We start from the raw sequence: 19,025 nt of genomic DNA, 5'->3' as shown, positions 1-19,025 counted from the left end.
GGCGGCGCCGGGGGTCGCGGCGGCGGCGCCGGGGCCGCCCGTGCCGGGCCCCGCTCTGCTCCCGGCTCCGCTCCCGCCGAGCGTCTGCGCCGCCGGCCCGCGCCTCCCCCGCCCCTCGCTCAGCCCCCCGCTGCCCCGGGGGGGCGGGGGGAGAGGCAGGAAGGGGGGACCCACCCCCCGGCAAGGAGGCTGGGCTGGATTTGGCGGGGGGGGGGAAGAGAGCCAAGGGGACTTGGGGGGTGTTGTCCCCTCCCCAAAGTGGGGGGGGGGAATGGGGATGGGGGGCAGCAAGGGGAGGAAGGGGGGCTGGGGGGCACTCAGCGCAGGGTGCGCCCCCCCAAAAGGTGAGCTGGAGGCGGGGGGGTCGCACAGGCGTCGCAGCTGGGTGAGGGAGGGCACAGAGAGACCCACAGTGTGTGTGTGTGTGTGTGTGAGAGAGACTGTGTGTGACTGTGTGTGACTGTCACAGTGTGTGTGTGACTGTGTGTGTGTGACTGTGTGTGTGACTGTCACAGTGTGTGGGTGACTGTGTGTGTGTGTGTGAGACTGTGTGTGACTGTCACAGTGTGTGTGTGACTCTGTGTGTGTGTGTGAGACTGTGTGACTGTGTGTGTGTGAGACTGTGTGTGACTGTCACAGTGTGTGTGTGACTCTGTGTGTGTGTGACTGTGTGTGTGACTGTCACAGTGTGTGTGTGACTGTGTGTCACTGTGTGTGTGTGACTCTGTGTGTGTGTGACTGTATGTGCATGTGTGACTGCGTGTGTGTGTGACTGTGTGTGTGACTGTCACAGTGTGTGTGACTGTGTGTGTGTCACTCTGTGTGTGTGACTGCGTGTGTGTGACTGTGTGACTGTGTATGTGTATGACTGTGTGTGTGACTGTCACAGTGTGTGTGTGACTCTGTGTGTGTGACTGTGTGTGTGTGTGCCACATTATGTGTGTGTCATGGGGTGTGTGTGCGTGTGTCACTGTGTGTGTGTCACTGTGTGTGTGTGTGTGCCGCAGTGCACACGTGCCACAGTGTGTGGGGGGCACAGTGCAAGCCCCCCCCCCACCCCCGTGGGTGCCCCCCACGTCCCAGCCCCAGCGCACACTCACTCGTGCAGCCACCGGCACCGCACGCGTGTGCCCAGGGCAGAGGGTGCCGCCGTGTGCCACCGTGTCACCTTGGGGGTGGGCGCCAGCGGGACCCCCGGGGGGCTGCGCAGGCGGCGGGACGAGGCCTCAATGGCGCCTTTCTCCTCGCCGGCCCCGGCCCGTCAATGGCTCCCCTTGTTCCCGCGGGCCCCATGTTTTCCTAACCCCCGCCCTGGCGCCTGCCCCCAGCGAAAGGGGGGGGCCATAGTGAAAGAGGTCCTTTCTTTGGAGGCGAGGGGCCGGGGGGACCCCCTGGGGGGGGAGCGGGGAGGGGTTATGGGGGTGCTGAGCGGGATGCCCGGGTCTGCGCGGTGGAAGGGACGAGCAAGCGGGGGCTCCAGACGAGATCCCGCCGGTCACAGGCACCCAGGTGAGTCGGGGGGGACATCGGGGTGCCAGCGGGTGTCCCTGGGACTGTCCCCCTCTCCTCGTTGTCCCTGTCCCCATCCCTGATCTTCTCTCCACCAGCCCCACAGGGCTGGGACGGGGGGGGGGGACAGGGTCAGGCCAAGCTCTTGCGGGGGGTGCAAGTCTTTTGGGGGGGGGGTCGTGGGTGGAGAAAAGCAGCTGAAGAGCGGGGAAGAGGGGAGTGGGACCCCCCCCAGAAGAAGGGACAGAGCGGGACATCACACACACACACCCCCCCCCCCGGAAGGACCCCAGCCCCACAGCGCTCAGCATCCCCCCAACCTCGGAGCTCATCCCGCTTTGGGGCCGGTTGGGGCAGAGAACTGGCCAACTCAACACACTCTCTGCAGCCAGAAGGAGCCCAGCGCAGGCTGCACCCCAAAAATTCCCCCCCCGCCCCCCAGTATCACTGCAGCCAGGCTGGGATGCTTGTTGGGGGGGGGGGGGGGGGGGAGGGTGCGGGTGGGCAAAAATAAAGCAGAAAAGCCACAGTTCATCACCAAACGGCCACTTTCTCAGCCCCAAACCGTCTGTATTGCCCACTGCTGCGTGTGGATGATGATGACGCCCCCCCCCAACTATCGGTGCCACCCCCACAAAATGCTCTGGGCAATGGCCCGGCAGCGGGCAGAGCCCAGCCGGACGGGCAGTCGCCCGTCCGGCTGGGCTCTGCCCGCTGCCGGGCTTTTGTCCCCTGCAAATTGTCCCCAAAAAATCATCATGATGCCCTTTTGTCCACCTCTGGGACTCGCACACCCACCCCACCCACCCCCGGCATCATCCCGGCTCACTGCGGGAGGAGGGGGACGCGGGCACCATCCGAGGGACCGGGCATGGGGTTGATGCGTTGACCCGTGCGGACGTTGAACATGGGAAGGGTGGAAAGGGGCCGCGGGACGTCCCGGCTGCCGGCCATGTGCCTCAGCTCCTCCGTGTCCCCGTGGATGGTGGTGTGATGGACCAGCTGGATGCTGGGGGGGGGGGAAGAAAAATGAGTGCTGCGCCCCACATTCCCACCCACATGCCTTTGGGGAGGGGCTTGAGGGGGTCTGTCCCCCCATTAGTAGGGTTTTTCCCCCATCGTTGGGGTCTGCACCCCATCATTGGGGCTGGTCCCCCACCATCGGGGTCTGCACCCCATCATTGGAGTTAGTCCCCCGTCACTGGGATCTGCCCCCCATCTTTGGGGTCTGCATCCCATCATTAGGGTCTGCTCCCCATCGCTGAGGTTCGTTCCCCATCATTGGGGTCTTCCCCTGCTATCATGGGGGTCTGCCCACCCATCGGGGGGGTCTGCCCCCCATCGCTGTGGTCTGCTCCCCATCATTGGGGTCTTCCTTGCTGGTGTTGAGTCCGGCTGAGGCTATTGGAGAAGTAAAACAGCTCTTGTGCTCCAGCCCGCGTCTGTGGGGGGTTACTGGGGGGCACTGAGGTGTAGGGAGAGGAGGAGGGGGGCTGGGGGGGCTCTTTGGGGAGACCTTTAGGGTCCGTCACCTCGTCACATCCCCTGACTGCAACCGACTGCTCACCGTCCCCCTCTCCAGCCCCCCCCTGTGCTCGGCCACGACAAAGCCCCCCCAAAAGCAGTCCCCCAGCACCCCCACGGCTCAGCCCGCGGCGACTTACTCAGACGTCTCCAAGTCCCGTTTTTGCCTACGAAACAGGGGAAGAAGGGGAAAAACATATAATGATGGTGAGAAGGGCTCTCACCACCCCCAGGCTGTCCCTGGGCCATGATGGCTGGGGAAAGGGCACCCAGCCCGGGGTGCCCATGCCCTGGCTGGGGTGGGGGGACCCCCACCCTGAGTGTGCCCCCCCAACTCACACTCCTTCCCTGCGGCAGCACATGAGGTGGCCCAGGAGCAGGCAGAGCAGCACGGCCACCGCCAGCGGCACCAGCAGCGTCACCAGGTACCCGGGCAGCAGGTCCCGGGGGGGGACCTCAGTGGGGGGCTGGAAATCCCCCCCCTCCTCCAGCACCCCAGAACCCCACACTGGCCCTGGCGATGTGGGGCTGGGCCAGACCTGCAGCTGCAATGGGAGGATGGTTACGGGGGGGTCTCCAGGGGGTTGGTGAGTGGGGTCGGGGGGGACGTGGGGGTCTCACCAGGGTGAGGTTGCACCAGCGGATGGTGAAGTGGGGGGCGAAGGTGTCGTAGCAGGAGGCGAGGGGCTGCTGGCCCAGGCTGCAGCGGAAGCGGCTCTGGGGCGAGGCGGCCGATGCCAGGCACGGCGAGAAGCCACCGCGGGAACCCACCTTCACGTACACCCTGCCAGGGTGGGGGGGCACTGGCTGGAGGCGCCCCCCCCAAAACCGCACGCACAGAGGACTGGGGGTCTGCCCGGGAACAACCCCACCACCCCCGGCTCTGACCGTACCCCTCTTTGCGCCCCTCGATGGGCAGCGGGACGCGGCCGCCCCGGTCCAGGGCGGAGGTGATGTTGATGACGTGGAGGTCGTCCTGCTCCCAGACACCGGCCGTGGCCCCGAGGAAGATCTCCTGTGCGGCCACCGGCAGCAGCTCCTCCACATTCCTGTTCCCCACCAGGAACTCGCCCTGGTACGGGGGCTCCCCCCCTGCGGAGGAGACCTGGCACCCACGGGGACACCCCACGCCCGTCGCGGCGGGTCTGGGGCAGCCCAGTGCGATTTGGGGGTGCACAGCCCTTACCTGGAGCGGGGACGACGGTGACGATGAGGAGCTGAGCCACCGTCTCGTAGGTGTGACGGTTGTATGCCAGCACCTGCAAGCCAAGGAGACACTCCCGAAGATGCCACCCCCCCTCTCCCCCGTGTCACCCCCTGGCGTGGGGCCGTGAGGGTGGGCACCTACCTCAATGGCATGGGTGCCCACCTCGGCGGCCGTGGGGCTGCCGTAGAGGTAGCCTGGCTGGTGGGGGTTGCGCTGGATGTACCGCAGCCACCGTGGCAGGTCGGGGTGGTCCCGGAGGTGGGCTTGGAAGGTGATGGGGGTGGCTACTGGGTGCCAGGACACACAGATGGGTGGGGACAGACACAGACATGGGGACACGCATGCCACCAGGCTGTGCCACACGCAGACCCTCGCCCTGCAAGCCCTTCCCCATCCAACTGGTCCCAACAATGAAGCACAAGTGGTCTGTGCCCCAGGGGGGTCCTGGTCTCCTTTCTGAGACGAATGACCCCAAATGGAGGTGACCCCCCAACCCCTCAGTGGTGGGGGATGAAGGGATGCTGCTCCCAGGTGGCTTTAACAGCGCAATGGGGTGGTCCTTGGGGATCCCCAAGTGGGTGGAGGGGAGGAAGGGATGGAGGGTGGGATGGATGGAGGGAGGGAGGGATGGACAGCCCAACTGGGGTCATGCCAGTCATGCCAACATTAGCCAGTGCCCCCCGTTAACAGTCCCAGTCCCCCCACCCCAGGCACTGCAGGACACCCCCCCGACCCCACTCCCCTCAGCCTGGCCCTCACCGCTGTCGTCCTCGCTCCTGGCGAGGAAGGCCTCCTGGAACAGCTCCCGCTCCAGCTCGTGGACGAAGATGGCTCCGGTCTCAGAGGAGACGCGGTGGTCGGGGAGGACGCGGTGGTTGGGAAGGGTGGCCCAGGACCCCCCCAAGGCCATGACTGCGGCCAGGAATGGGGCTAGAACCGGGGCTGGGGAACACAGCTCCTCCCTGCCTCAGTTTCCCCATTCCCCAGAGACCCCGGGATGACCCGCAGGTGCCCACAGACCCCCCCTGGACACCCAGCTGGGGCAGAAACACGTCCCTGTGAGGCAAGCCCAGGACAACGGGGTGGGCTGTATTTAGGAGGGGGTAGGGATGGGGACACGGACAGGGACGGGGACAGCACCTTCCCTTGCCCGGGACCTGTCACGGAGAAGTCCCACTCGGTCCCCCCCATCCCAAACCCAGCTGGCACCAGGGACAGGATGGCTCTATTTAGCTCTGTCATGTCACAGCCCTGTCCCCCCCCTCCCCTCCTGCCGGGACCCCCCGTCCCCACTCTGCCCTGGGGGTCCCCCCATCCCCTCCCCCCTGGGGGTACCCCCGGCCCAGCCGTGTCCCCCCCGGAGGGTGACGGAGCTGCCACTCGCCTGCCAGCACCCAGACCCGGAGCAGCTCGGGGGCCTCCATCTTCGCCACCACCCGGGAGCGGGGCCAGGGCTGATTGACGGAGGCAGCGGGGCTGGGCTGGCGGGGGGGGGGCCCGCCTGGGGGGGGACCCACTGGGAACAAGGCCAGGACCCCGCCACAGCCACCTTCTGCCACCAAGGCTCTGTGGCACGGAGCCCCCCTGGCTGCCGAGGGGCTCTGGGGGTCCGGTGGGGTGTCTCCTGGGTGGGCTTGTCCTGGTGCCCCCACTCATAGGCAGTGGGACGGCAGTGGGGACATGGGATGGGGCACAGTGGGGTGGGGGGACGCTTGGGGACAGCTGCCGCCCCCCGCGCTGTCATGGCAGGCAGCCTGCCAGCACCGCTGCCATGCACAGGCGTGTGCCCTTGTGCGGCACCGGAGGAACACGCCTGTGCACACGCGTGTGCGTGCACGGAGGGGTGTGCGTGGGGCCGGTGTCCCTTGGCGGGACGCAGCGGAGGGTGCTGGGACACTGGAGGGCTGGCGGTGGCGGGGACCAGGCCCTGCGGTGGGGTTTTTGGCGGGGGGAGATGGCAGCAGCGGAAGGGGAAGGCGGTGGCTGGGCGGGGGGTGGGGGGGGGAAACGTCACGTCACGTCACGGCTCGTCACGCCGCGTCATGCACAAAGGGCCGGGAGCCTGCGTGGGGCGACGTGGGGCATCTGCAGGGTCCTGGCGCCCGCGCGCTGCCCGGCCTGGGGAGCAGGGGTGCCCCCCACCCTGACCCCCAGCCCCTTGGGGTGCTCCTCCCGCAGCAGGGACCCCCTCCACGGCCCCAGGCTGTCAGCTCTGGCCCCTCTGCTGTGTCCCAGTGGGAAGACAACAAACCCCCCAAATTACCCCCAAAAAACCACCCAGCAGCACAAGGAGGAAGTGGTGCAGCATCTTGGACCCCCTCCCGGGGTCCCCTTGCCTCAGTTTCCCCCCCTGCCAGCCCTGGGTGGGGGCATCGGGGCGATGTGCTGCACCCCAAGGACAAATTTATGGGGGCAGAAAGCAAATAGGGCCCCCGTGGGGACACCTCAAGATGGGGGGGGAGGGCTTTGGCCATGGGTGCATAGCGGTCCCAAGGGATGAAGCAGGGGGACATGTGGACAAAACTGGGGGGAGGCAAAGGGAGAGGAGCGTGGGGACATGGGGACAGAGCTGGGAGGACAGACAGGATGGGGGGATGTGGGTACAAACTGGGGGGGATATGGGGCAGAAGGGGGGGATACAGGGATAGAATGGGGGGACATGGGTACAAAATTAGGGGGAAACGGGTACAAAAGTAGGGGGACATGGGGACAGGACGGGGGGACATGGGTACAAAATTAGGGGGATATGGGGACAGCATGGGGGATGTGGGGGCAGATGCAGGGGACAGCGGTACAAAACTGGGGGGGACAGGGACAGCTATGAGGGGACATAGGGACCAGCCTGGGGGCCGAAATGGGGGGGGGGGGAGTAGAGGGACAGAAGGAGACATGTACGGTGGGGGACAGAGCTGGGGGGGGGACGTGGGTACAGAGCTGGGGGGGGATGTGGGGACAGAGCTGGGGGGGGGGCAGCAACACCGTAGAAGCCGGGGGACACGCACGGCACAGCACAGATGCTGCGGGGGGGGGGGGGGGCACATGCCACAGGGAGGGGACCCCGTGCGGGTGTGGGGCGTCTGTGCGGCGGGCGGGGGGTGTCGGGGGGGTTCCCCCCATCGGCGGGCGGCGAGGCCGAAGCGGGGCGGCGAGGAAGAGGAAGAGCGAGCGCGCCGCTAAGACCCAGAGGGCTCTGCGGGCAGCGGGGCGGGCAGATCGCAGGCAGCAGCGGCTCCATCACCAGCCACAGAGAAAGGGGAAGAGGAGGAGAAGGGAGGAAGGAAGAAGGGCTGGGGTGGAGGGGGCCCCCCGGGATGGACATGGCCTGACCGAGCCCCGCAGCCCCCCCGCGGGCCGGTGCAGGTGTGCCGGCGGCGGCCCCCCACCCCGCTGCGGGCGGCATCCCCCTCCCCATGCCGCTGTAGCCGGCGAGGGGCCGCGGCGGCGGCGGCGGTGGCGGCGGCGGCGGCGGCGGCGGGCGATGCGGAGCGGAGGCCCGGTGGCGGCATGTTGAGGACGGAGGCAGGCGGCGGGGCGGCCGCCGGCGGGGGGTCCCCCTCCGGCGGGGCGACGGGCGGCGGGGGGCTGCGGAGCGCGTCCCCCCACCGGAACGCCTACGAGGCCACCATCCAGGCCCTGGCACCCACAAAGGAGGCCGACGGCGAAGACGGCAAGAAAAGCCGGGGTAAGAAGTATGGCTCCAACGTTCACCGTATCAAGAACATGTTCCTGCAGATGGGGACGGCGCCCGGCCCCGAGGGCGCCTGCGACCTGGCCAAGGCCAAGGAGAAGCCCGTCCGTCTCTCCTTGCCCCGGGCCGGTAGCCTCAGTGAGAGCATGGACCAGGGCAACCTTCTCAAGCTGGGCACCAGCGTCTCGGAGAGGGTCAGTCGCTTCGACTCCAAACCTGACAAACCCTTCTCCAAGCTGCAGGAGACCCGTAAGATCTTCGAGAGGAGCCCACAGGAGAAGGCCACCACCACCAAGCTCTTGCTACGTAAGGAACGAGCCGGTTTCCAGGACCGTAAGCTGGACGTGGTGGTGAGGTTCAACGGCAGCACCGAGTCCTTGGACAAGCTGGACACCGAAGCCGTCTCGCCCACTGTCAGCCAGCTCAGCGCCGTCTTCGAGAAGGCCGACCTCCGTAACAACCTCCATAAGGCGCCAGGGCGAGCGGGAGGGCCACTCAACGCCAAGGTGGTGGGCAAGCGACCTCGGGTCTTCTTGCCAAGCCCTGAGGCCGGACGGTCAGGTGATGGCCACACTGCCCCGGCACGAGCCAAGCCACTGGAGGAGGACAAGACAGCGGGAAAGACCAGCCGGCCAGCGGAGAAGGAGACAGCCACCCCACGGGTGCAGGAGGTCTGCAAGATCAAGCCGGTGGAGGTGGAGGAGAGTGGCGAGGCCGAGGAGGAGGAGGAGGAGGGAACAACAGCGGCAGGTGAACCCGTGCCCACACCCCAACCGGCCAAGGCAGCCGAGGGTCTGGCGCCCACCGCACCCCGGCTGGATGGGGGCTTGGGGCTGGCCACGGGCGAGGAGGATGTCAAGGGCGAGCGGGCAGAGGAGGGCGATGGCTACGAGGAGGCCAAGAAGGAGGACTTCTCCGAGGCGGACCTGGTGGACATAAGTGCCTACAGCGGGCTCGGGGAGGACTCGGGGGGCAGCGGGCTGGAAGAGGAGGAGGAGGCCGAAGGGCTGTACGAGCCCGAGTCGGGTTGCGTGGAGATCCCCGGGCTCTCCGAGGAAGAGGAGCCCGTCCCCAACCGCAAGATCCAGTTCAGCACGGCCCCCATCCAGGTGAGATGGTCTGGGGATGAGGGGGACAGCTGGGGGTGGCAGGGGGACACCCTGGGGTAGGGGGCAGCTGGGGATGGGCAGATACCCCAGGGTGAGGAGCACCCCAGGGTGGGGGGCACCCCAGGGTGGGGTATATGTTCCCCACCCAAACAACCCCTTTTGGGTGTGCTGCGGACAGGGATGTGGGGTGGGGGTTTGTGCCCCCCAGCCATGGGGCATGGCACCCCACTTGGCCATGCCCTTGCGCTGAGGGGAGGAGGGCGGCCACCTGGGCCTGGCTAACGAGCCGGTTAACGAAGGGCCCTGCCCTGGCGTAGCCTGGGCTCCCCCTGCCAGCGAGGGACCACCCTGGGGTCAATGTGATGGGGAAACGTGGCACTGGGACCCGCTGGGGTGGCCATCCACAGCACCCAGTGCCAACCCACTGCCGTGCCTGGGACAGGCCAGGAGCCACCCCCATATTTTGGGTGGGGATACCCAAAATATCCGGGTATGGGGTGCTGGGTGCGGCAGCCACGCCGCCACCCTCAGCCCTTGGTCCCCGGGGGATCCCTCAGTGCCAGGGCTTCTCCTGAACCAGGGGTCCCCGAGGATGAAGCGGCGTTGGGGTGGGTATTTACCCCTGCCATGGGCCCAGCCCGGCGCCCAGGACCGTTTCGGGAAGTGGAGGAAGGGGAAGTGTCTCAGCGGCATGGCCAGGAGGGGGGACAGCATCCCCCGTGTCCCCCCAGTTCTCTGTCGGGGATGCCGGCTGGGGTCGGGGTCCCCATCTGGGATGCTCCCCCAGTGATGGGGCAGGGGGAGAAGGGGCCATGCAGCTATTTTGGGGTGTTCTCTCCCGCTTGAATCCCCCCCGACCGGAGGAGCAGCGATTGCTTTGTGCCGGAGCTGGGTTATTTTTAGAGCCCCGGCCTATATTCTGGCTCTGAGTCAGAGCGGGTGGGTGGCCCCACCTGGGTTGGGGGGACGGGGGGACAGGGACCACCTTGGCCCGGGCAGGGGACAACGGTGTGCTGGTGGCTGCATGCTGGGGGGGGCCTTGGTCCTGTGGGAACTGGCCAAGCCGGCCCTGGGAAGGATGTCCCCCCACCCATGGATGGGCGGTCAGGCATTTTGGGGTGTTCCCCCCAGCACTGCCTTCAGCCTCTCGCTTTTACCCACGTCCCACCGCAGGGTGATGGTGGGGGTCCCGTACGCAGGTGGGGAAGGGGCCCAGGTGTCTGGGCGTTCCAGCTTCCCCCCCACGCACTTGCAGGGGTATGGGTGACGCTGAGCCCCCCAAACCCACTGTGGTGGTTGGGGCTGGGAGCACTGGGGACCCCCCCCGAGCCCCAGCATGGTCCCCAAAGCGGGCAACCTGCACCCAGTGATGGGGGCACACACTGCCAGCCCCGTCCCCTGGGTCTGTGCTGGCTCCAGCTGCTTCTCCCTTGGAAGCCAATCCAGACCCCCACCATGTCCCACCCCCCCCAGGACGTGAGGGCAGGGGTGGGGGGCACAGTGGGGTGAGCCAGGACGTGTGCCTGCAGCTGTGGGCTCGGGTGCCCACCATGCAAATGGGGGGACAGACGCATGTCCCCTGCCCCGCTTGTCCCCGGCACCCCTGGGTGCCACCCAGGTGGGTCCTGCCCGTCCGTGGTGTCACCGGGCTTTGTGCGATGGCCCTTGACACTCATCCCTAATACCCTTTGTGGCCAGGCTTTAACCCTGCCGCGTTATCCCTAATCCACTCGCCCCGGCAGCAGCGCCGGGCCGGGGCCCCTCCGGGGACATCTGCCGTGCTCAGCGCCTGGCCAGCCTGTCCCCACTCGGAGAGGGGTGCTGGCAGCCTCCCGGCGTGCAGGGACGTGGCACCCCACTCCCTTTAGTGCCAGGCTGGGGACATTGTCCTTGTGGCACATCCGACCTCAGCCAGGGCCACCACAGTGCCCAGCACGGGGACGCCAAGCTGCGAGGGTGCCCCCAGCCCCTCCTGAGCTGCCAGCCCCCATTGAACCAGGCGTGGGAGGGTTTAGGGGTGCCCCACGATGGGGGTCAGTGTCCCCAGGGACTTACGATGTTAGAGGCCCATACGTGTCCCCCCAACCCATCCCCATCCCCTCTCCCTTGGGACCGAGGGTGGCTGATCCCTCCTCGGTGCCCAAGCTCAAGCATCCTACAAGTGACACCGATGGGGAGAGACGGGCATGGGGAGGATGGAGACCTGGTGGTGGGGGTGGTCTGTGGACCCCCAAGGTCCGCAGAATCCCTGGTGCTCCCTGTGCCCAGGCATCCCTCCAGATGGAGGTGGAGGTTGATCCTGCTGGGTGGAAACCCGGGGGAATAAAACAACCCCAAATTTATGGTGGGATTTATCTCTCCTGGGGGCAATGGCGGGTTTGGGTCCTTGGGGTCCGGGCTCGCCCATGGAGGTGCCCAGGCAGGGGGTGAGGTGCAGGGATGGGTAGAGGAGGTGAGGTCCATCCATCCAGTCCTGTACACTTTCTTCCACCCACCCACCCATCTATCCTTCCTTCCTTCCTTCCTTCCTTCCTTCCTTCCTTCCTTCCTTCCTTCCTTCCTTCCTTCCTTCCTTCCTTCCTACCATCCATCTGTCCATCTGCTGTTCCATCCATCCACCCCTTTGTCCATCTCTCTGTCCATCCATCTATGGGGCACAGGGCATGACACCATCTCTGCTCCCAGGGCCACCCCAAACCCTCTGTGCTTCCTCAAACCTCCCTTCACTCCATGACACGACTTGAGGGGGGATTCTCCAGTGTCTTGTAGCCTCAGTAACAACCCCTGATGCCCCTGCCCGGGGCTCCCCTCACCTGAGGATGCCCCCTCGGCCACGGGTGCTGCTGGTGCCAGGGTGGTGGGTGGCTGCAGTGTTTTCCTACCCCATCCTGCTGCCCCACTGAGCAGCTCCCTCCGTCCCGGCAGGTCTTCAGCACTTACTCCAATGAAGACTACGACCGCCGCAATGAAGACGTCGACCCTATGGCTGCGTCGGCCGAGTATGAGCTGGAGAAGAGGGTGGAGCGGCTCGACCTCTTCCCCGTGGAGCTGGAGAAAGGTGGGTCCTCACCCCATCCTGCAGCCTGGGGCCCCCGCGGCACCCTGGGGACAGGTTGGAGGTGACTCCATCGGTGTTGGTAGGGTGCTGCCACCCTGCTAGGACATGGCGCGCTCTCTCCGCAGACTCCGAAGGGCTGGGGATCAGCATCATCGGCATGGGCGCGGGGGCCGACATGGGCCTGGAGAAGCTGGGCATCTTCGTCAAGACGGTGACGGAGGGGGGCGCTGCCCACCGGGATGGCAGGTAAGGGCTGCCCGGCCCGAAACACCCGCCTGGGTCCCCGCTGCCGCTCACCTGCGGCTTGGGTGGTGGTGGAGGAGCTGGTGTGGGGGCAGAAGCGCCAGATGTTCCCTGGGGTGGGAGGTGCCGGGGAGGTGGGCAAGGGGTGGCCCTGCTGTGACGGTCCCCTTGTCCCCAGGATCCAGGTGAACGACCTCATCGTGGAGGTGGACGGCACCAGCCTGGTGGGGGTGACGCAGAGCTTCGCTGCCTCCGTCCTCAGGAACACCAAGGGCCGTGTCCGGTAGGGCCTGGGACTGGGGGGGTTTGGGGGGCTGGGAGACCCCCACGGCCCGTGATGAGCCCCCTGAGGCACCCTGCCCCATAGCCTGTCCCCAGAGCACCCCAGCTCCCAGGCTAGGCTGTCCTCTGCCCCAAAACAGCCCTGCCCCCCTAGTCCCCATGCCCTCTGCCTGCCCTGTGCCACCCTAGTGCCCCCTTGCCCCCCAGAATGCCCCCTCAGCAGCCCAGGATCCCCCTAAACCCCCGACTCATCCACTGGCCCCATTATGTCCCCCCCGCAAATTTGCCACTCCCAGGAGCACCGCCTGTCCCAGCAGGGATGTTCCCCTGGCTGTGCCACCGGGGTGTCCCCCACCCCAGGCCCCCCATGGCCAAAGCTCCCTGTCCCCAGCTGAGTCCCCGCCGTCCCCGCAGGTTCCTCATCGGGCGGGAGAAGCCGGGGGAGCAGAGCGAGGTGGCCCAGCTGATCCAGCAGACGCTGGAGCAGGAGCGGTGGCAGCGGGAGATGATCGAGCAGCGCTACACCCAGTACACCGAGGATGACGAGGAGGTGAGGGGGGACAGCACCCACCCAGGAGGGGACGGACATGGTCCCCCCAGCCGATATGGGGCCGGTGACTCAGTTTCCCCAGGTGGGATGGGGTGGAGGTGCCAGGCTGGGGACCACCATGTGCCAACGTGGCTTCGTGCCCTCCGCAGACGGGTGAATATGCCACGGACGAGGAGGAGGAGATGAGCCCCATGTTCCCCAGCGGCGAGATGGCCATTGAAGTGTTCGAGCTGGCCGAGAACGAGGACACGCTCTCCCCTGTGGAGATGGACCCCGAAAAGCTGGTGCACAAGTTCAAGGAGGTGAGGAGGGGACGGGGGGTGCCCGGGGAGCGTGCCTGAGCGTGGCAGCCTGTGTGCCCGCCTGGGGATGTGCCCGCCCCGTGCGAACACCCGGCTCCTCTCGCAGCTCCAGATCAAGCACGCCGTCACCGAGGCCGAGATCCAGCAGCTGAAGAGGAAGGTGAGCGGGTGCCCCGGCCCCATGCGGGCGGGAAGGACCTCCCTCCATCTCCCCAGCCCCCATGGATCTCCATCTCCCCCATGCCCTCCTAGCTCCCCACATCTCCCCCCCAGACCCCTCACCATGCCATGCCGAGCCATGTCATGCCGTGAGCGGTCCTGGCTGTGCCGTGCCATGCCCTGAGCCCGCTGTCCCCCAGCTGCAGTGCCTGGAGCAGGAGAAGGCGCGCTGGCGGGCCGAGAAGGCCCAGCTGGAGCAGAGCGTGGAGGAGAACAAGGAGCGGATGGAGAAGCTGGAGGGGTACTGGATGGAGGCGCAGAACCTCTGCCAGGCCGTGGACGAGCACCTCAAGGAGACGCAGGCCCAGTACCAGACCCTGGAGCGCAAGTACAGCAAGGCCAAGAGGCTCATCAAGGAGTACCAGCAAAAGTGAGGGCAGCGCCAGGCCCTGGGCACCGATCCTCCCCCGGGCACGAGCATCCCCCTGGGCATGGACCCATCCCTGGGCACCAACCTGGGGCCCCACACTGAACCATCCCCTGGGTGTGGACCATCCCCTTGGCATGGACCCACTCGTGGGGCACCAACCCCTTCATGGGCACCCTTTGTCCCTGGGCACAGACCATCCTCTGGGCAGAAGCCCATCCCTGAGACACCAAATCCTTCTTGGGCACCTTCATCCCCTGGGCAGGGACCATCCCTTGGGCAGGGACCTTCCCCTCGACATGGACCCATCCCTGGGGCACCAGATCCTTCCTGGCCATCTCACATTCCTGGCCAGAGACCTTTCCATGGGAAGGGACCACCCCTGGGTATGGACCGTCCTCTGGGCAGGGACATTCGCCTGGGCACAGACCTTTCCCCGGGCATGAAGCATCCCTTGGGCAAGGACCATCCCCTTGATGTTGACCCATCCCTGGGGCACCAGTTTCTTCCTGGGCATCCCTTATTCCTGGGCATGGACCATCCCCTGGGAGATCCCCAGGCACCACCACCCCACTGAGCACGGTCCCCCTGGTGCTGGGTGGGGGGTGACATGCACCCACACGCTGGTCCCTGCAGGGAGATCGAGTTCCTGAAGAAGGAGACGGCGCAGCGGCGGGTGCTGGAGGAGTCGGAGCTGGCGCACAAGGAGGAGATGGAGAAGCTGCAGGAGAAGGTGGGCACTGGGCGCCGGGACGCAGGCTGCCCCTGAGCCCCGCGGGCAACGGCCGGCCCTGGCTTCGGCCCCGCCGTCGCCCGGCCCCGCTCCACCGCGTCGCTCCCGCCACACCGCCGTCGCGGCCCATGGCTTCCCAATCGCCGCTGGATCCCAGGATGGATCGCAGCAGATCTGCTCGGGTGCCGGCTCGCGCCAGCCACTGGATCCCACGCCGGGCGGTAGCGGAGCTGCGCGGGGCGCTGGCTCCCCTCTGGACTGAGCTCCGGCTGCTGGATCCCACAACGGATCACGGCGGGGATCTGCTTTGGGCGCCGGCTCCCACTGGATTGTGCTTCCGCCACCGTGCCCCGCACCGTGATCGCAGGGGATCTGCTCGGGTGCTGGCGCACGCCCGATCCACCTCCGGGCACTGGATCCCACACTGGATTGCAGTGGATCTGCCAAGGGTTTGGGTCACAGTGGATCCTGCTTCAGGGTCCGACATCCCATAATGGATCCAAAGGAGATCTTCTTGGGCGCTGGATCCCAGGCAGTTTGGGTGGGATCCCCCGGTGGTTCCCAGTAGATCGGCACAAGGCACGGGGTGATGCTCGATCCTCTGCTGGGAGCTGGATCCCGTGCTGGTCATGCTGGATCCCACAACAGCTCACGCTGGATTCCATGCTAGCGACATTGGATTCCCGCCCCCCCCCAGTAGCGGGGGGCAGAGCTGTGCTGGGTCATAGATCCTCCGCAGGGTCACTGGATCCTCTGGGATCCCCCAGCGCTGAGGAGGCTGCTGTGGGTCGCAGCGGGGGGGCTGGCACCCACCCGGCTGGGGGGCACCAGGGGGGTCCCCTGGCACCCAGCAGAGCAACCCCCCACCTGCCCCCCCCTTATGACCTCCTCCGTCACCCCCAAATTGTCCCCCGGCATCCCACAGAGACTCACCCCCCGCCTGCCTGCAGCCCCCCAGGCTGTCCCTGTGCCCCCCATCCCTGTGCCCCCCTGTCCCTGTGCCCCCCCCATCCTTGTTTCCCCCCATCTCTCTGCCTCCAGCCCCACACTGGCCCTCCAGTACCTTCCTCCTGCCCACGCTGTCCCCCTGCCCCGTCCCCCTGTGTCTCCCCACCAGCACCCCCACGTCCTGCCCCCTTTGTCCTGTTTCACCCCCCTCAGTCCAGTCCCCCCATCCCGGTGTTCCCGTCCCCATATCCCCATCCCTGTATCCTCATCCAGTCTCTCCCAGCCCTGTCGCCCCCCCCCGCCACGTGTTTGCCCCCATGTCCCTGTGTCCCCACACCCTGTCCCTGTGTCCCCCACCCATCCCCACGCCCCCCGGCCCCCCCGGCTGAGACCTCTCCCCTTTGCTGTTTTTCAGATCTCCGAACTGGAGGCCAAGCTGCAGACTTTGAAAAATTCCAACCCGACTTAAACCACCCTCAAACCGCAGCGATTTTGGGGGGGGGCCCTCTACCCCCCCCCCAGCCCTGTCCTCCCCACACACCCCCACACACCCCTTCCCCACCGGGGAGGAGGCGAGACCCCTTGCCAAGGCCTCCTGGTGCCCCCCACTTCCCTCCCCCGGGGGCACAGACAGTGGGGGGGGGGCTGCGGTGCGTCTCAGGGGGTTCCGGGGGGGGCGGACACCCCGCGTTCGTGTCTGTGTCCAGTGTGAGTCTCGTGGTGACGTGATGGACAGATCGGGGGGGGACACGGCCCCCCCCAGGACTCCCCCCCTCCCCAAACGCACCCTCCCCTCGACATGACACCCCCCCCGTCCGACACAGAGCTGGTACCCCGGTTGGACGCTGGGGGGGGGGGGCAGGCAGAAATGCCCTCCCCCCCTAAATGTGAGCCATACTGGGGAGCAAAGGGAGGGGGGGTTACGCTGGAAGCTCCCCCACCCCCAGCTCCTCCTCTTGGGACTCTCCTGGACCACCGGCCTGGGGGGGGCCAGTTGCCTTTGGGCCCCCCCGCGGACTTGATCCCGGCGCTGCAGCGAGGTACCCCCCCCTCGGGTGCGGTGCCTGGGACACCATGGACATTCATCGTGGAGGGGGGACCCCAAGTGCCCCCCCCCCCCCCGCGCCCTCTCCCCCTAGTGTCACCACCACCGGGCAGGAGGGACCCCCTCAGCCTTTGCCAACCCCTGCAGTGGGCATGGGGGGGGGGCAGTGGCCCCACCGTGGCCTCCTGGGGATGTGGGGGCTGCCCGACACCCCGCTGTGGGGGCACGGCCAGGGGGGTGCCCCCCAGCACCTGCCACTGCCCTCCCCGAGCCCAGGGCTTTCGCCTTCCCTGGGCAGGAGTGGGGGGACACGCGGGGGTCCCTCTCCAGGGTGGGGGCGATGCTCTCACCCGCCTCCCCAACTGTAAATACACCCCCCCACACCTCACCCCCCCCCAATAAATCACAGTATTTCTCTGGGGCTGGGACACCCCCCACCACTGGCCAACCCCAGCCGGGTCGGGGGGGCCCCACCCCCTCGGCCCAGGGGGAACCCCTTTAAGTTTTGTTTCTATTTTGCGCCCCCCCCCCCGCCCCCCCTCCCCCCGAAGTACCGAGTCTCCGACAGTAACTGGATGTGGGGGCAACTGGGAGCCAGAGCTGGTTATACTGGGAGGGGGAGGAGGGGGGCTCGCGGGGGCGGGGGGAACAGGGAGGGGGGGTCCGACTGGATTGGAGCCACTTGGGGGTGGGGGGGTGGGGGAAGTATTTAAGGGGGGGGGCGGGGAGCGAGAGCCCCGGGGGGGTGCTGGGGTTATTTAATCTCACACGTATACCTGTGGGTGTATATACTATATATATATGTACGTATGTATGTACTGGTCCTCGTTTTGTAACGCAGCGTCCCCGCGTCCCGCCATCCCCATAAACACCGCCTCAGCCTCCGCCACCGCATCCTTTCCCGGACGGCGGGGCCGACTGGGGGCACTGGGGGGACTGGGGGGCACTGGCAGGAGTGGGAAGGATTGGGGGCATTGGAAGGAGTGGGAAGGCTGGGGCGCGGGGCCGGGGGGGGCACTGGGAAGATTGGCAACGATTGGGGCACACTGAGAGGAACGGTGAGGCCTGAGGGACGCTGGGAGGCGCGGGAAGGACTGGGGGGGCACTGGGAAGGACTGGGGGCACTGGGAGGAGTGGGAAGGACTGGGGGGGCACTGGGAAGGACTGGGGGCACTGGGAGGCGTGGGAAGGACCGGTGGGACACTGTGAAGGACTGGGAGCACTGGGAGGCGTGGGAAGGACTGGGGGCACTGGAAAGGACTGGGGGCACTGGGAGGAGTGGGAAGGACTGGGGGGGCACTGGGAAGGACTGGGGGCACTGGGAAGGACTGGGGGGGCACTGGGAAGGACTGGGAGCACTGGGAGGCATGGGAAGGACGGGGGGGGCACTGCGAAGGACTGGGGGCACTGGGAGGCGTGGGAATGACTGGGGGCACTGGGAAGGACTGGGGGCACTGGGAGGCGTGGGAAGGACTGGGGGGGCACTGGGAAGGACTGGGGGCACTGGGAAGGACTGGGGGGGCACTGGGAAGGACTGGGAGCACTGGGAGGCGCGGGAAGGACTGGGGGCACTGGGAAGGACTGGGAGCACTGGGAAGGACTGGGAGCACTGGGAGGAGTGGGAAGGACTGGGGGGGCACTGGGAAGGACTGGGGGCACTGGGAGGCGTGGGAAGGACTGGGGGGGCACTGGGAAGGACTGGGGGCACACTGGGAAGGACTGGGGGGGCACTGGGAAGGACTGGGGGCACTGGGAGGAGTGGGAAGGACTGGGGGGGCACTGGGAAGGACTGGGGGCACTGGGAAGGACTGGGGGCACACTGGGAAGGACTGGGGGGGCACTGGGAAGGACTGGGGGCACTGGGAGGCCAGCGCACCCACGGGGCTATGGGAGGGCTGGGGGAGGCAGAGCGTGTGTGTGGGGGTGCGTGTGCAGGGGGGAGGAGGGGGGGCGCAGGGGGGTGTACGGACGCCGTGTCCGCGCCCCGCCGTGCCCGTCGCCCCCCGTGTCCGCGGCCCCCCGCGCCCCCGGCGCTGTCCGTTCAGCACCGCCACCCGCCGCCGGCACCGGCCGGGCCGAACGGAGCCGGGCGGGGCGGGGCGGCGGTTCCCGGCCCCCCACCCCCCCCCCGGCCGCTTCCGGGTTCCTGTCCCCCCCCCCCCACGCGGCCCCCGGCCCGGCGGGGCGGCCCCGCTCCGCACCGCCCTCGGCCCGGCCCGGCCCGGCTCGGCTCCCCGGCGC

The 19,025-nt window shown here is 67.5% G+C and overlaps 2 protein-coding genes across 3 annotated transcripts; one reads left to right on the top strand and one right to left on the bottom strand.

The window, feature by feature from the left end:
* Positions 1-2,232: 2,232 nt before the first annotated feature.
* SGCA (sarcoglycan alpha) lies at positions 2,233-5,712 on the bottom strand. Of its 2 annotated transcripts, none has more exons than XM_054224647.1 (9): positions 5,625-5,712; positions 5,000-5,152; positions 4,382-4,527; positions 4,220-4,292; positions 3,927-4,125; positions 3,655-3,817; positions 3,373-3,578; positions 3,174-3,200; positions 2,233-2,518 (listed from the first exon to the last, which is right to left on the bottom strand). In XM_054224647.1, the coding sequence occupies exons 1-9, from the start codon at positions 5,662-5,664 to the stop codon at positions 2,335-2,337; spliced, it is 1,191 nt and encodes a 396-aa protein (XP_054080622.1). In that variant the 5' UTR covers positions 5,665-5,712; the 3' UTR covers positions 2,233-2,334. The 2 variants fall into 2 exon arrangements, with proteins under 2 accessions (XP_054080622.1, XP_054080621.1); XM_054224646.1 differs by having other exon boundaries at positions 4,382-4,524; positions 5,625-5,687.
* A 1,762-nt stretch (positions 5,713-7,474) lies between these two features.
* PPP1R9B (protein phosphatase 1 regulatory subunit 9B) lies at positions 7,475-17,384 on the top strand. The gene is made up of 10 exons (XM_054224644.1): positions 7,475-9,037; positions 11,963-12,095; positions 12,221-12,341; positions 12,517-12,621; positions 13,035-13,170; positions 13,320-13,472; positions 13,579-13,632; positions 13,832-14,061; positions 14,695-14,791; positions 16,155-17,384. Exons 1-10 carry the CDS (start codon positions 7,745-7,747, stop codon positions 16,206-16,208), a joined length of 2,376 nt encoding a protein of 791 aa, XP_054080619.1. The 5' UTR covers positions 7,475-7,744; the 3' UTR covers positions 16,209-17,384.
* The last annotated feature ends 1,641 nt before the right edge of the window (positions 17,385-19,025 follow it).

This window comes from Rissa tridactyla, chromosome 19, assembly GCF_028500815.1.
Source record: "Rissa tridactyla isolate bRisTri1 chromosome 19, bRisTri1.patW.cur.20221130, whole genome shotgun sequence".
NCBI lineage: Eukaryota > Metazoa > Chordata > Aves > Charadriiformes > Laridae > Rissa > Rissa tridactyla.
Note: the sequence above shows the minus strand (reverse complement) of the source record. Positions and strands in the feature narration are given on the sequence as shown.

Bases quoted from the DNA above. Each gene is read 5' to 3' on its own strand.
- PPP1R9B (XM_054224644.1), top strand. From the start codon at position 7,745: ATGTTGAGGACGGAGGCAGGCGGCGGGGCGGCCGCCGGCGGGGGGTCC. The intron at 12,096-12,220 runs GTGGGTCCTCAC...CTCTCTCCGCAG, and splicing joins CCCCGTGGAGCTGGAGAAAG to ACTCCGAAGGGCTGGGGATC. The intron at 14,062-14,694 runs GTGAGGGCAGCG...TGGTCCCTGCAG, and splicing joins ATCAAGGAGTACCAGCAAAA to GGAGATCGAGTTCCTGAAGA.
- SGCA (XM_054224647.1), bottom strand. From the start codon at position 5,664: ATGGAGGCCCCCGAGCTGCTCCGGGTCTGGGTGCTGGCAG. The intron at 4,528-4,999 runs GTGAGGGCCAGG...CCTGGCACCCAG, and splicing joins CAGGAGCGAGGACGACAGCG to TAGCCACCCCCATCACCTTC. The intron at 3,579-3,654 runs GTGAGACCCCCA...CTCCCATTGCAG, and splicing joins GCTGGTGCAACCTCACCCTG to CTGCAGGTCTGGCCCAGCCC.